The sequence below is a fragment of the Apis cerana genome, linkage group LG5, assembly GCF_029169275.1.
Source record: "Apis cerana isolate GH-2021 linkage group LG5, AcerK_1.0, whole genome shotgun sequence".
Classification (NCBI taxonomy): domain Eukaryota; kingdom Metazoa; phylum Arthropoda; class Insecta; order Hymenoptera; family Apidae; genus Apis; species Apis cerana.
In genome coordinates, this window is record NC_083856.1 from 7,178,255 (window position 1) to 7,195,081 (window position 16,827).

General features: G+C 36.2%; 1 protein-coding gene across 5 annotated transcripts in view; it reads right to left on the reverse strand.

Annotated features, from left to right (window-relative positions):
• Positions 1-16,827, reverse strand: part of LOC107997651 (homeobox protein SIX1) — a 37,366-nt gene that overhangs the window by 17,685 nt on the left and 2,854 nt on the right. For 3 of the 5 annotated variants that reach the window (XM_017056406.3, XM_017056404.3, XM_017056407.3), the window contains exons 2-3: positions 15,049-15,331; positions 13,444-13,678 (exon numbers count right to left, since the gene is read on the reverse strand). In XM_017056406.3, coding sequence (XP_016911895.2) covers positions 13,444-13,678; positions 15,049-15,331 — 518 coding nt within the window. The remainder of the gene's footprint in view (positions 1-13,443; positions 13,679-15,048; positions 15,332-16,827) is intronic. The other 2 variants (XM_062074807.1, XM_017056405.3) reach the window with 1 other exon arrangement.

Here is a 16,827-nt window from a genome sequence, read left to right on the forward strand (position 1 = left end):
CGTTCGTTAAATGAACGGAGCTCGAGAATAGATATTTAAATCACAGAAATCCATTGCGCCATCCATACTTTACCAAGAATCATAAAATGCAAGTTATCACGTTCAATAAATTCGCATTATATAAAATATCCACATGTTATCAAAGCTGCCCAATAAATTGTCATAAATGTTTGAACTTTATCGAGTAGCATAGCACCGTATACCGTCGAGTGTTTCTTATTCATTGATTTATCACGAGTATCGACAAATAACCGTCACGTTCGTTAATACCAATAATTTACCCACGATGATATTAACAATCTTATTTTTGGCTCGATGTAATAATCTTTCTACATAACATTCAATAATTCATATATTTTTGAAACACTGGACCATAGAAGATGCATCAATCATTTCTCTATGTTATATCCACGAAAGAATCTTTGGAATCTACAAATAATCAAGAAGACCATAGGGATTGACAATAAATTATATTCTACAACTAGAAACACATTTCGCAGTGCAATGTAAACGTAATCGATTTTCATTAGATCGTAAAGTTAAAATTCTTAAATTTCATCGAGATATTCTCTTAGAAACTAACCCAGTTATCATCGATTTCCACCATTACGTTGCATCACGACCTGGCCTATGTTTCGACGACCAAGAGGAGCTATTTCGAGTCAATGATTCCCTACGAATCAACAGATCCGACTGTAACCACGTCCACGCAGAAAATACAGCCAAATGATTGACGCTAAGGTCGTCTTCTCTCGTTCCTGCGATGTCTGTGTCACATCAGACGATGGTCCCTCAAATTTTAAGGGAGAATTATGCTCCTCCTTAAGTTAAAATATTCTACTCTAAACTGATATTGAAATTTTAACTGGAAAAATTTTAATTTTATATTCATATTTAAGATTATAGGTTGTTTGTTAACTCTTTTGCTACGTAATATGATATGAGAGTTATCGAACTATTAATTCATATCTTAAATATCATGCCAATGTATCTAATTATTACAATTTATACGATGTTAGAATTGCAGATAATCATGGTAATCATCTTGTCATCATCGTGTTATATATACCAATTAACATCCTCAGAAATCCATGTCAAATACGAGGAATTGTATTATTAATCGGGCATTAGATCATTTCAACAATTCATCCATTAAATAATACATCGATAATAAATTTGATCAAAAGTCTTGGATTTTTTTCTATCATTGTTTCGTCAGATTTAGCAATTTTATTATTTTATTGCAAGTATTACCGGCCCAAGGTAATAAGCTTTAATCTCTACATAAATGACTGGGACTAAAATAGCGATCCTCGTTCTTCCATTTCAACGCGAGTCAATATAAATCGTTCCCAAGAGAATTTGCATATTTTTAACGATTGCGGTAACAATCCGTCGTTTTGTCACCTCGCGATAACATAAAATTAAACATTTCCTCGCCATAAATGAACCATGAATATTCATAAATACGTTTTTCCTAAAATATATCTCCTCCACGATGTCTCATTAATGAAAATTTTAAGAGGAGCCACCCACTCGTCGATGGATCATCGAAGGCGATCACGGTTACGGATAACTCGCGTGAAACGCGCCAAATCGAAAATCTGAATGAGAAAATCATCGCTGAGGCCAGAACGCGAATTCATCAACCAGGAATAAACGTGTAAACGTGAAAACGCGGTCTATTTATATACGGTGTTCTCCGTTTCTCGCGACAGAATCTACACGAAAACGGTGGCAAGGGAAAGGAATGAATGGGAAGGCCTCGGTGCAACACGCATTGGAATTCGGTTTCCCCGGATGTCGGTTACGTATCGTTTCAAAATTTTCGTCCAAAAGATGATTCAGTGGCCGTCACGCATCTCCAACATCGCGAATTTCTGGCTTTGATGTTCCGCTGTACGGGATTGGCAAAGGGAAATATAAATTAAGCCTTGATATTCGTTGCTTCGTATTTTCAATTTTTGAGAGACTAATGAGACAGAGTTAAGAATTTAAATGGATTCTATTTCTGGTTATTTTCTACGCCGTGATTCGGGGACGCCTTTATGTTTTAGGGAAAGATAGGGGGAGAGAACTAATAATAAATAATGATTACGTGATATAACTTAAAACGAGTAATTTCTTTACAATCTATTGGAAGTGTAATTTTCGATAAATAAATTTAAAAAATTGTGAACCGTCTCAATATTTTCTCTTTTCTAGATTCTTCGTTACTATTCACTTTTCACCCGATAAATTCTCAATATTCTATTAACTCCTCGAGCATTACGGTTCATTAACGTAGATACATCATTGTACCCCCATTGCTATTATTATAATTCTACAGATATTATATTATAGATATTATCATATTAACTGTTCCATCTTCATTACGTAACTTTATTCTTATCATTTTATATTATGTTATTCTTCCTATATACGTAAAATTAAATGACGAGACAAGAATTTTCATAATTTATCCGTCATTAAATAAATATATCCGTCCGTGAAATGATATTAATCAAGATAGAATAGATATAACTATCTATATGGCAAACAAATTTTTTCAATTTTTTCCGAATTATAATACATATTCAAATAACCTACAATTTGCCTTCGATAATAAATTAACACGATTTATTGACGTATACCACTTCGTCTTTAAAATTAACTAGCAACAAGATACGAGTACAATCAATACACTAAAATAAACAAGTGTGAAAAGCTATTAACTAAAAGCTGACAAGTAGCGCCCTCTCAGTACGTAGCCCACTTAAAGAAATTCGCATCTTTTCCATGCCTCGGAACGATCGTGAACGAATCTCGTTTGCGCGAGCAGGATTCGCGAATGGGACCACGAGACCGCGTCCGAGTGGCAATGAAAAATGAGAATTCGGAACCGAGCGGAATTACAGCGCGTGCGACTCACCAAGTCGCCTTTTTCGTGCAACGGTTCCGTGAATGTCGTTGCGCGTACGAGACACGGTGACGAGATGGGTTCTCTGGTTTCAGATACGCAGAGCGCGTTGCCCAGACACCGTGCACGCTGTAACCGTAAACCAGGCAATGGTACGCGGGCAGTATTCGTAGCTATTTCGGGGACGTCGGCATCGCGAGAACGATTTCAACGAGTGTCTACCCGCTTGACCCGAACGCATCTTTATTTGCGCAGCGAAACTCTCTTTTCTCTCTGCCCGCCACCATGGACTTCCGGCCACCATTGTCACTGGACCCTGTATTTTTCTTTCGTCTTTCTTTCCTTTTTTTTTTGTACGAGTGTAATTTATTGCAACATGATGGATTTATCGAGAATTAAGTGAACGAAATATGGTGAGATTATTATTCTCGTTGATCATTATCGGTTACGCTAAAAGGAGAAATTTTGATTGTTATTCAATGTGAAAAAGTTACACAATTAATACTTTGGCTTAGGTTTATTACGACAATGATTATATTACATATAAAGTTCCTTATTATTATTAATAAAATATCTCGTTACCTATCGAAATTATTTGAGGTTAGAAATAGGTTAGAATAGTTACTGGCTATGAATAACATTTTCAATATAAATTATTATATTGAAGTCACTACTATAATCGATAAATCGACATATTATGAACATATTTTTTAAATGTAATCATTGGTTAATTATTTTGGTGATTATTTTAATGTTGACGAAAAAATGTTTTCTCTCATAAGTAGTAAAAGACTATCATCACCCGTTTGCCTTTTTTTCACGCATATTTCCCCTCACGATGCAATAAAATCGCGGTTGTGTCGCGATTCAACGACAAAGTCATCGAAGAACTAGATTACGGACCTCGTGATTCATCCGGTCGCAGCGAGAGATGAGCGAGTATTAGCGTACGAGAGAGAAAGAGGGAGAAAGAATAGGGCGAGGTCTTCGACTTTGATGGAAGTCGATCGGTATCGAAGCTCGACATCGACTTTGATGGAAATCGATCACGATCGTCGACGTGTCGAGGAGTCGCGGTGTCGACCCACGCTACTGGCTGCGGCCAGCAGCCAGACAGGCCTATAACAGGCGACGATTCATCAACGTTGTCCTTCGACTATGGACGTGGATCCAAAGTCTTTTAGGATCGAGCGTTTGTCGACACTCGTGGAAAAAATATTCCCATCACCTTCTCTTTCTTTTTCCAGTTTAACTTGCTAATTGGATGGTTTCTAACGAAAAATTTAATACGATGGAAAAGGATCTTCCAATTCTAGAGATCCCTAGATTCAAAATTAGATAGAAGAATTAATTTCTTCTAATTAAAGAAGTTAATTTGAACTTGGGATCGTGAACGAGAATATTTTATAATGCTATATATCGGTTTCGATAAACTTTATCGATAATATATCTTACTCTTACGAAATATTCTTTAATATAAAATACGATTTCCGAAGTGAACTGAATAAATCGAGTTTGATGATCGAGCAGGCGCCATTTCCACGTTTGGAGACGCACAAAAGGCGCGGTAAAGTAGCGCCACCCTCTTTGTCACCGTGAGGTCCCCAGTTTTCAGAAAGAGTCAATATTGGCGCAGCCACCCCCGTCCAACCCTTACCCAACGGACTATTCGTGTCCCCTTCCGAAACGCCCTTTTCTCGACACCGACTCCATTCCCTTTTTCCCCCATCTGTCCTCCTCCACATCCGGGAAGTGGCATCCACCCTTCCAGAAACCCACCAACGCCATATACACCCCCTCAATCGGCGTCCACTTCAATCTGATGCGCTTCCATTTTCCACTTACGTGACAACACTCGATGGAACGATTTAATTAAGGTCTGAATAACGGATATTTAATACTTTTTTTTTTTTTTTTTTTTTTAGTTTTTTAGGGGTGATACGTATGTATTTAATTTCCAAGGATAATGATGGACGCGCATTGTGAATCGGGAAATACATCATCAATGTTATCTATGTCATATATAAATCTATAACATAGAAAATTATCTCAAAAAATAGAAATAAAATTGGTATTAAAATACGTAATAATTTACACGTAGTAATAATTTTAAAACAGATGATATTAAAGTTAATGATTTGATATTTATAGATGAATAGATAGAACTATTTGATTAAGATCAGATCTTATAATCAAATTTTCTATCGATCATTTATTCAAATTGAGATCAATATTTTGTAATGTTTCTCTTTTTCAAATTGCACGATTTATAATAACAGTGATATTCAAGAATTTCCAATATTCCTTACGAATAAAAGTTGACTCGTGGAAGCGTCGGAAAATTTCTCAAAGAAGATTGCCAAGATTTACACAAGGAAGAACCAGCAAACAGAGACGAACTACCTAAGGGACCGTCAGTTTCCTAAGTAGCTTTACCAACAATTTTACTAATAGATCCAAGTCAAAAAAACGTGCCTACAATCCCATTTTATCCCCCCATTCCTCACCATCTATGTTAACATTCGTTTAACAAATAACTAATAATCAATTATTAAAGATTAAAATTAAATCTACCGTTAAGAGAAGGGGGTTAAAAATTAACTATGATTTTGAATCGAACACTATCGGTTAAATTTAATCCGTAAAATTATTAAAGCCACACACGTCGATGCCGTTGGAATAGGCATATATAGTTACAAACAAACATACGTCCATCCATTTGTTGAGATAATCTAATTTAGAAGTCCAAATATGTTCATCGTTCGCGAGAAACGGTTCAAACGTTTCGAGGAAAGAATGCCACGAAGAAATTCCTCCAGTCTTTCCTTTCGAATCGTTTAATCGCGATATTATCTCTCCTTTGATTATATAGTTTATATTACATTCTTTTTAACATGTTTCTTTCCTTAAGAGATAATATTTTGATTTATTATAATCCATCATGGATGAGAGTGTATATATATATGCATATTTACGCATTTTGAAGATAGAAATATATAGGATATCTTTGCAAATTGCATAGAAAGATCGAAAAGAAGAATCTTTTTTTTTTAGAAAGATTTTTTAATTCTATGTAATTTGATTGTTGCTTACAATCAATAGAATCGTAATATCTACTGTTTATAATGTAATTATTATACCGTAATTGGATACGAGAAGCGCGAAAATGAAAAATGAAAGAGAAAATGTAGGGCTGACTATTGTTACAAAGATCAATCGTAATCGAGTAAAAGAATAATACAAGAACATCTCGAATTCCTGATAGAATACTTATGAAAGAATGTCTGTCGGAGCGGCCACAAATAGAACGAGAAATCGGTTATCGGAAATCAATGTAATCAAGAACAATTAAAGATGCAAATTACAAGAGTCGAACTATCTTTTTATTATCTAAAATTACGTAAAAATGTGTTATCAAAATGATCCATAGTTTAAAAAATTATCGTCGGTCGAGCTGTTAAAAGAATCCGATCTTCGTATAAAATTTCCAAAGCGAGTCTGCAAGATGGACCAGAATGGGGAGAGTATTAATCCGAGAGATTAATGAATATTGGATTTTGCTGACGGGAATTTTAAGAAAAATTATGCAAGAAACAAGAGTTGAATTTTATCCAACAATCGGTAGACGTTCTCCGATTCTCCGGATTCCAATTTTTTTAAATAAATGGAAGAATAAACAGATATATATTTATTTAGAAATCAATCCTTCGAATTATTAAAAAATTCGATAAATTTCGCAAAGAAGATCGTTTCCATAGAATGGATAAATATCGAGGAAGAAGTTGAAGCAACCTCCATTTTCCCGATTATTCCTTTCCTTCGAGCCAGCCCTCGATTTATCGTCGGGCGAAGAAGAGGGGGTGTGCTGACAGTGGCGCAACGAGGGTGAGGCAAGAGTGAGTTTGTGCTGGCCTGGGGTACATTAGCAATGTTTTGTTGACATTGGAGAACAACGACAGAGCCCATTACTAGGCTCCAACCCCAACGAACTGTGCAGTCACCACTTCTCTCTTCGATCCATCCACACGAGAAACCACGCGAGAGTTGTAGAAAAATGGATTAACCTAGCGTTTCGATATTCGTGTCACGGAAGATATTTTTATTACGGAACAATAACGTATTATCAAAATTATTAAATTAATTATCAACGACGATTTTTTTCGTGCCGAGATGATTTCGATGCGACGAGTGTTATCTCGCGCTTTCTAATTAAGAAATAAAGAGCTAAGGAATCTATTCACAGATCGATACTGCGCTTTTATTAATCGGAGATTACGAAATCTAGCATAATAAATAAATAGTTGTCGCGTGAAACGCCGCGCCACAGCGACCGAGAGTCGGCCTCCTCTCCAGCGCAAAGGATTAAGATTTCTTGGATATATTTTTAACTCTCTGTCCGTTTAATCTCGAATCTATTTTTTTCCTTTTTTTTTTTTTGACAATTTTGTCAAACCTATTATCAAACCAGATTGTTAAAAACTATCTACGAGGTAAATATTATTAATAAAATTAAAAAAAAAAGTATTGCGTTTGTTGCAATGTTCGTTAATTAAAAAAAAAAAAAAAGGAATACTACGGAACGAAATTAAAATCCTTATCAAGTAAATTTATATTTGTTGAGTTATGACGCTATCCGCGTGGAGGAACGATATCATAAAATATCCGATCCGTTTCGGTTGAACTTCCAATCAAAGATCTTGCCCGTTCCTTTATTTATTCATCGATATAATTCTTCTGTGGCGGTAACGAAAACGAGGCTAAACGTTTAAACGGAAGAGGCAAAACGTCTGGACGGCACGTAGGAGAGGTCTGCCTCTTCCGGCTTTATTTATTTTCGGCGGAGCAATGTTGTTGTTCTTAACCCTTCGGCCGAGGCGAACGGGTTACGATGCCCGGCATTTTCGAAGATTAGAAACGCGTCTAAAAGAGAAACAGTTCACTTCCACTTGGGATATTACGATATTAGTCAGGGCGTCCATACAATAACGTCACTTTTAATCCGTTAATCGGGTCAGTTTCTCAATTATGAAAATTTTCTCCGTGTCACGGATTAAAAATTAACGCTCGATTGCCGCTGCATAATTTCAGAGGTAAAAATCTGGTCTGAATTTGATCTGTGGAAGAAACTATTTTGATTTTCAACGAATACATCACAAGTACAAGAGACTTCTGTAAAATAAATAAATTATTACGACGATAATAATTCGGGATAATTAGCTGGAATTTTGTTTTCTCGCGAGAAAAATAATTTTATAAACCGATTATTATTCTTCTTTCTTTTCGTTTTTTGCATTTCGATTTCGATTCAAAATTGAAAGACTAAAATAATTTCGATAGATAGGTCGAATCCGATGTTCATAATGGTAGTATTGGTGAAATAAGATAAAAATTTCAAGAATATATCTAAATATATGGATGTGTACATAAGTTTCAAATAACATGGGTGATATAGAGATTAAACGTGTCTTTCCTGGTCGAGCTGTATTTATAATGCAGGATTGCGTTTGCAAGGAGAAAAAACATTGTCACGGCACGTGCGGAGAAGAGAAGTTTATTTTTGTCCACTTGAAATGAGGAGTATAATGCATCGAAGAGACGCCAGGCCCCGAATCTCTCAACGAGACTGTTTTATGCCCAAGAAGAAGACTCGAATATATTTCAAGAGTCGTTAATGACAATTTATTGTAGCAACTACAATAACGAATAGAACACACACACGCGTCTGTGTGCGATATTCTATTTTTTTTAGAATGTAATAAAGACGAATCTACTGTGAAAAACAGGAAGATTGTGTTAGAAAGATCGATGACGATTTTTTTTCTCCTTTCTCTTTCTTTTTTTTTCTAATAATTTAATAATTATTGATTTCTCGTAAATATTAATAAAAATAAAAGAATTGAAATAAAAATTTAAAATACACAACATAAAATATGTATATATATATATTTGAAACGATAATCGTGTAATCGATACGACGACCGTGTTGTTTCTACGAGCGCCGATACGCGACTGCCGAAATTCGACATTCCCCCACTCTACGAATTTCCTAAGCAGTACCGTAACGAACGTTTATAACTACATTGTAGAGGCATACAATTACTCGAAATCGATCGAATGATGAAGTATTACACATTTTCAGGGTCTCGATCTAAATTCAAGATTTTCCATATCCGTATACATTATTGATTCGGGGAAAAATTTTTTACGATATATTATTTCGACATCGAAATATATTTTCGTTTATTAAAATTATTATAATTTTAATATATTATTAATATATTTTAATATATTATTATAATATATTAAAATTCCAATTCAAATTTATTTAAAAAAAAATATATATATATATTCCAATAAAAATGTTTACGATGATAAAGAATAAGAGTGGAGCGTACTTTCTTTCGATTGTTCGATTCGGCTCTCGACAAGCTGATGTAAATTAAAGTTGGATCACGCGTGCAGGGGCGGAACCGTTGGCGGTATCGCGGTCCCCACGAGACTGGGGCGTCTCGTGGGCGTCGGTGTCGGGCAAAAAACGTCAAACTCCAGGATGCACACGGTGTACACTCTCCCCTGGGGAACTCTTATCGAACGATTTAACCGGCTCGTTTACACGTGATCCATACATATAAACGCATAAACGAAGAACAGACGATTTATTCAAAAGGTTCGCGTGACTCGGAACTTCTACTTCGGAAGGCAATAACCTTCGACAACTTCATTCTACCGCAAATTTGCGCTATTTTGCAATTACGCTCAGAATAACGCGACTCTGAGAATGTATCGACCAGGGATATTTTGACTTTTATATACATTTGTTGATTTTAAATCAAATAGGCGTAATCATTATAACGAAATGCAACGTAGGATGTGGCGACAAATGTAATAAAACGGTAAAATAAAAAGCTATATGTCACCGAATAAAAAGCAGAGATGCATAAAATTTTAAAGTAATTAGAAACGGCTGAAGTTACGTAAAGAGCGGATATCAACTATAATTAAAAATAAAGAGCTAGGAATAAATGTTATTCGTTATAATAAGCGATTACTCAAAGTAATTTTTATTCGAAATTTTTAACTACTTATCCTTTCAACGCGTCCTTCAACCTTTTAGCATATTAACCATGCCGAAACATTTAGTAACATTTCAATTCCCGAAAGAGTAACGCGCTATCAATGCTCGGAGAATATTCCGACCACGTGTGTGTCGCGAAAGAAGAAGATATTCGAGAGCGCGGATGGAATTGCGCGAATAAAAGAGGTGAAGATAACGAGCAGACGGCGCCGTCTGAAATCTCGCGATCAGCATCTTTTTCTCTTATCGTCCCTTCGCGTTCCTACGATCTGTGCGCACGTTCGGTTACCGGACACCGGTCACAGACAACGTAGCCAACGTTTTTCTGCTGATCGACAGAAACGAGAAGAAAAACGAGAACGAAAGAGAAGAAGGAAAGAAAAACGATGATTGTTCGCACGAGAACAAGACCAACGAATGTTTTTATAGATATCTCTCCCCCCCCCCCCCCCAACCGTAACGGAATGCGATCTTTGTCCAGTTTCGCGATAGTGAACCGTCATCTTGACTGTGCAGGGTAGCCAACTATCTAATAAAGAGACTAGAAGGTAGCGCGAAACATAAACAAGCGGTACCAGATTGCGCCGCTTAGACAAGCAATTCTTATCGCTACGCACCGTTGCGCGCCTCGTCCTTTCCTCCACTCTCCCCTTCACCTTTTTCTAACGTCGTCCAATTTCGGTGCGAGCACGTGTGACTCATTAATTCCCCGAAATGTCCTAGCTCCGTGCTCGTATTTTCGTTTCGGTCGAATTTATCGTCGAGTCTCTATCATCAAGGTTGCATTCCAATTATTGGAACCGATTAATTAAACACGTTTGAAAAGATTCGAAAAAATCCTCTAAGCTACTTTTGATAATAATAAATGATGAGCAATTTGGCCATCCGCAGACTGAAATCTAATCTCGCAATAATGTTATGAATCATACAGAGATAGATAACATATACGCAACGGCATCAAAAAATTTATCCTTGAAATACGTTGTACGTGGTTCGGTTAATGGAACGAGAAAAAGGATCGTTCATCGCTATCTCCTTCGTTGTTTAAATCATAAAATCACTCTATTAATTGAGCCATCCAAGCAATCAAACGGATCTTTTCTCTGCATCGTTCAAATTCAATCGCCGCCTATATATCGGCTCTAGACACAGATTTTATTCAATAAAATTTATCTACATATGGTATAACCTCGATATGAAAAGCGCAACAATGAACTATTTCGACTCGATATTCCATCGAGGGGGTGTGCAACGTATAGGGAAGGTGCAGGAGGGTGATATGGATGCTTTGTAGGATTTCCTGTAATTAATATGCCGCGAATGATGCCATGCGTATCCACGATACCCCCAAAGCCATCGGATAGGACTATAGGATCCACCACCGCTCGTTTGTCTCTCTCTTTCTTACCCCCACCAACTTCCCCCTCGCGCTAACCTCTCTCTCTCTCTCTCTACCTTTCTGTTTCTCTCCGAGTCCTTCTCCGTTCATGGGAATACACAGAAGCCATAAGAAATTCGATACGTTCCCCGTGGCGTGACACGGCTGTGTACTGGACTGGGCCTCGCCACGGTGGTGCTTCCCACTTCCTCCCTCGCGAAATTCTCGTCGAGGAGAAACGCCGTCTATCCTGGCCACGATTCGCATCGATGGATTCGCACCGAAATCAAGGGAACAAGAACTGGTTTTTTATTTTATTTTATTTTTTCCTCCCCCCCGTGTTATTTATGACGTACGATGATCGTCCATTCGACGATTCTTGAATTACGCTCGCTATTAATCATCACGTTGAATCTTTTATACTAAACCGGAAACAGATGATTTTTTTACTCCAAGAGATTCATCTATTTTTCGATATTCCCATACTGATTACGCGTGTGTAAACATTGATGTATATTGTATATCGCAATTATGAAAATGAATAACAATAAAGTTTTAAATTGGTTAAATTAATATAATTTTGTTAACGCGAGATTTTAGTTTTTCGCAAGTTTAGAAGACGTAAAAAGAATAAATAAATAAAAAAGGGATGAAATAAAGAAATAAATTTAGGTGTGAAACTTGAATATCGTAAAATTGGAGAATGAGGTATCCCACTATAATGTTCTAGGATTAATCGGGAGGAATAATATTACTAGCAGATTCGTGTTATCCGTTCCAATACGAAATAGAGAATCACGATATGAAAGTATATATTGATTACATTCGGTGAACATAAAAAATGAACGTAGATTATTACACGATTTCAAAGGAGATATTATAACGGTATCTAAATTGTTCCGAGTAGTCGAGAATTTTAACTCTTTCCGCTCGAGAGCAAAATGGCAGTAACGAGGATCCGACGATTAAGCGGTTCGACAGATCGTGTTACGTCTCGAACAAGGTGTTCATTTCGGATCGAAAATTACAGAGTTCCAACAGTGAGCTAAAATGGAAAAAGTTAACGTCCATATAATTAAATTCGAGGACGATTTAGAAGCAACAACGTAACAACATAACCTCTGCGCTATTTCTTTCTCTCTTTCTTTCTTACTTTCGATAGATAACGATGTAACGTGTCCTTCGATATAAAAAAACGAAAATGTAGAGGTTAAGATCTGATAAAAAGCGAATCGCACGACGCAAGTGAAATACATCGCTAACGTTACGTAGTTATGAGGCCGTCTTCGAGTTTGTTCGGTCGTTTCTAAAATCGGATATAGAGCAACGACCTTCCAAACAACATGAAACTCCTACGCTTGCGCCCTCCACGAATTCCACGGATATCAACTCGGCCACCGTCATTAACTCTTCGAACAAGGCCATGCGAAAAATATGTATGAAAATGCATACGTATACCCAGGTCGATATGACGAAGCTATTATTGTAACAACACACGTATCATCATCGACATTTCTCACGTGTTTTCTCATCTCTTTCCCACTTTAAAATAAGCAGACGCGTCTGGCATATCGCGATATATGTATATTTGGTTATTAAAAGAAGATTATGTAATGTTCCTCTTTGAAACGTTCGAACAGAAAAACTCCTTATATTCATAAGCTAATTTACACATTCCATGTGCATAAGTGTAAATTTATCTTAATATCTATAAGTAACACTGTTGCGTGAGAAATTGCTTTTAAAATTCCCGCGAAAATAACGCTATATCTATATATATTTAAATCGTTATTACTAATATTACTATTATTATTATTATTAAGCCGAGCAAGATGAACAAAGGATATCAGATATTTCACCAGCAATAAAGACAATGTACTAAATGTCAACGCTCTAAATGACTTTGATCTTTCGAACAAAGTTCAAAAATATAGAATTATCCAAACGAAATAGAAAAATATAATACGTCTGACGCGATTTAAAAATATTATATGGATTATATATAATAAGCAATCCCCCTTGACGCAGTATAAGTTAAAGAAAAGAAATAATTTTAAAAATATTGAAGAGATATTAAAAAAAGATAAATACCTATGTTCAGCTGCACGATCCCTTTGTCTCCGGTTCTTGAACCAGTTGCTGACTTGCGTAGTAGTGAGTCCCGTGCTTTCTGCCAATTCTCGCTTTTCACGAGGCGAAGGATAAGGATTAGTAGCGTACCAATCCCTCAGAACGCTTCTGGATTTCTCCTTGAAGCAGTAAGATGTCTCCTCGCCGTCCCAAATAGTACGGGGCAGAGGAAATTTACGCCGAACGCGATATTTTCCTGTAATTTAAATATTTTTTTTCTTATATACAAATATGAAATACTTATATTTTTAACTTTAAGCGATTTTAACTTTTATCAAAAAAGGATATTTCATTTAATTTTGTATTTTATACTAAAATCCTATTATATTTTAATTACATAAATACAATTGCATTTAAATTGTAGATTATTCTTGTTTACGAACAAAATTATATGTTACTATCGTTAATTAAAATCATCAATTACAAAAAAGTAATAACGCGATTTGTACGTTCAAAGGCGATAAATCTTCGAATTAGGAGAGGAAATATTTTTAAAACGACGCAACACCGATGCACAAACATCGCGTGTGTTCGATTTTATTTTCGTCGTTCGATCTACAAATATCGTGCATTGTTTTGCATTCTCCTTCAGCTATCAATTGCCATCGATACTCGAGAGAATAAAAAAATCAAACATATAAATAAAACTTTACATCGCGAAGGTCTTTTAAAAATACTTTTCTGATGTTTCACTGTAATCATTTTATGCAAATAAAATGGAAAATGAAAAGAAAAAAGGAAACCGATAACAATTTTTGCTCTAACTTCTTAAAAGAATCAGTTATGCGTTAACCCTTTCTTAAAAATACGTATAGCGAAGTTCTTTTTCAAAACAAGCAAGAAATCTTCACACAAACTTCGCGTCACACGAATTTCTTTCTTTGCTCTCTGGTTTTAGCACAAAGACAAAGGAAGAAAGAAAGAAGGATCAAATGACACAAATTGGTTCACAAAAGTAAATGAAAAGATCTAATTAGAATGTCGGCTCGTTAAACTCGCCTTCTTCCCTGTTTACAATGCGCGACGGAAATAAAACTGGCAGGCCTCGGGCGCGAAATTGCGGCGCGATTCTTTCTCCTGCGCGAGATGTTTCCTTTCCGGCGCTATTATGATTGTCAATAAATTAGAGTCGGCCCATTGTTACGCGGCCGATTTGTACTTTTAAACTTTCACTATCGCCAACACTAAGTGAGATTACAGAAAAAAGAAACGAACGCGAAGAATTTGAAAAAATTTTCTCATGTATTACGCAAAATGATAGAGAATATAGTACAATTACATAAAGTAAATTAAGTTATACACGTATTATCAATTTTTTTTTGGTAAATCTGTTTAAGAATTTGAATTTCGATTTATACATTAGAGCGGGGAATTGTGAGTTATAGCTACCAATGAGATATAGAGACAAAATTTCGTAAACAATATGGCGGTTAATATCGGCAATTAATTTATTTTGAAGACAGAAAATTATCTTTTATTTCGAAGGATAATGCATATTAAACACACTTTATATTTCGAATTATCCAATGAAAATTTGGAATGATTTGAGGAAAATCTTATACTAACCAACTGCACCCAGAGGCCTTCCTCTCAATCTCTCGGCCTCTATGTAATGAGCCTTGAGCCAGAGAGCTTGCAGTTTCTGATGATTGTGCGGACTGAATGTATGACTCTCAAGAATCCTGTACAGTTCCTTGAAGTGGCCCCGATGGAAGGCGACAATCGCCTTAGCTTTCAGCACACTCTCGTGACGATGCAACCTAGTGCACGCTGGCAGGGACCACAGGAACCTGCCAAGCCTCTCCACAGAGCCTGCCTGTTGGAGAACCTGGACAGACGACACCATCGCCTTGAAGACGATAGACAGGGGGGGCACACTGTTAGTCGGCAGAACTCATCCCGATCTCCTCTTATTCTAGTGTATCTTGTATATTTTTCAATCGTAACTATTATTTCATCTCGTATCTATTTCATTCCGCGAAAAGGGTGTTTCTTTTCTTTTTTCGATAAATTATTAATAATTTAACGTATCAACAATCAGCAGATGTAACATATCTACATTCATTTATTAAGAAAGATAACACTTGGATAAATTTATGCTAATATTCCCTTTTCACGAGTTTATTCTTCGATGCAACACGACTCGTAATATAAAAGCAAAAAAAAAAAAGAAAAAAAACCGAATTTTTATTACGCGTAAACATTAAATTGAGAAAAGTTGAGAAAAATTATAAGAAAAAATATAAATATCGAGGAAAAATTATTATGCTATAACATGTAATGAAATCAATGCTCGATTGCTTATTACAAGCAACTTATCGAAAACGATCATCCATTAAATGAGACGATGGTACGAGTCTTGTGCACCTGCCTCGATTACTTCTTCATTCGCGTCGCCGGGTGCCACTAGTTTCTACACTTCTGACGAACGATTAATCACAATGTGTGCAAGAAATCCGGTCATATAATGAGAAACGAGTCGCGATGAAAGCCTAAGAGAAATGGCTGACACAGAGATCGCGATCGGGCTTTAACGACGGTATACGGAAGTTTTCGATTGGTCGACGACAAATCAAACCGACATACCGAGGCGTGCTAGCTAAACCGTTAAACGATTTCAGTCTGTCTCGTTCCATCCACCGTTCTGCCGCGAACTCGAGAATCGATTTGTCTTCGCGCGAGAACTTGAAGCACGCAACAAACGGTAGCACAAGAAACTACCGGCACCACCCGGCTAACGGCAAAATATCGATAGATCGTTCTTTCTCGAACGAGTCGATTCGCCGATTACTTCGTATGATACAAGACAACTAGCGCCCACGTCTCACGGGATTTTCACGAATTACCGGTAACCATAGTGACGATAAAATACCATCTGGCGGATGTCACGCATAATTACTATTATTATTTCCAGTACGCTTTTTCAACGATTAATTTAAATTTTAAATTCAAAATTACAAATTTTAAATTGATCGATCGTTTAATCACGGTAAATGTTTCACGCACGAAATGTTTTTAACCGAAACGATAAGCTTAAATTATATTGAAAGACACGATCGTTAATGTTTAAATTTTTTTTTAAGCTTCTCTTTATTATGACGCGGGCGTAATTAACTGTTAAACAATTCTATTCTTAACAAACAGCTCGGTCGTTTATCGAAAACACAAAACGCTGTCGTAAATTAGAATATCCATGTGACGTGGGCAAGGAGTTAAACGTCTAGCCGTATATGTAAGACAAATGGGAAAAGTGTGCAAATGTTAACGTTCCTCGCACATTCCTAATGTATTATTGATTTCTGTTTATGTCTATAATTTTACACATTTTTTTTTTTAAGTACAGAA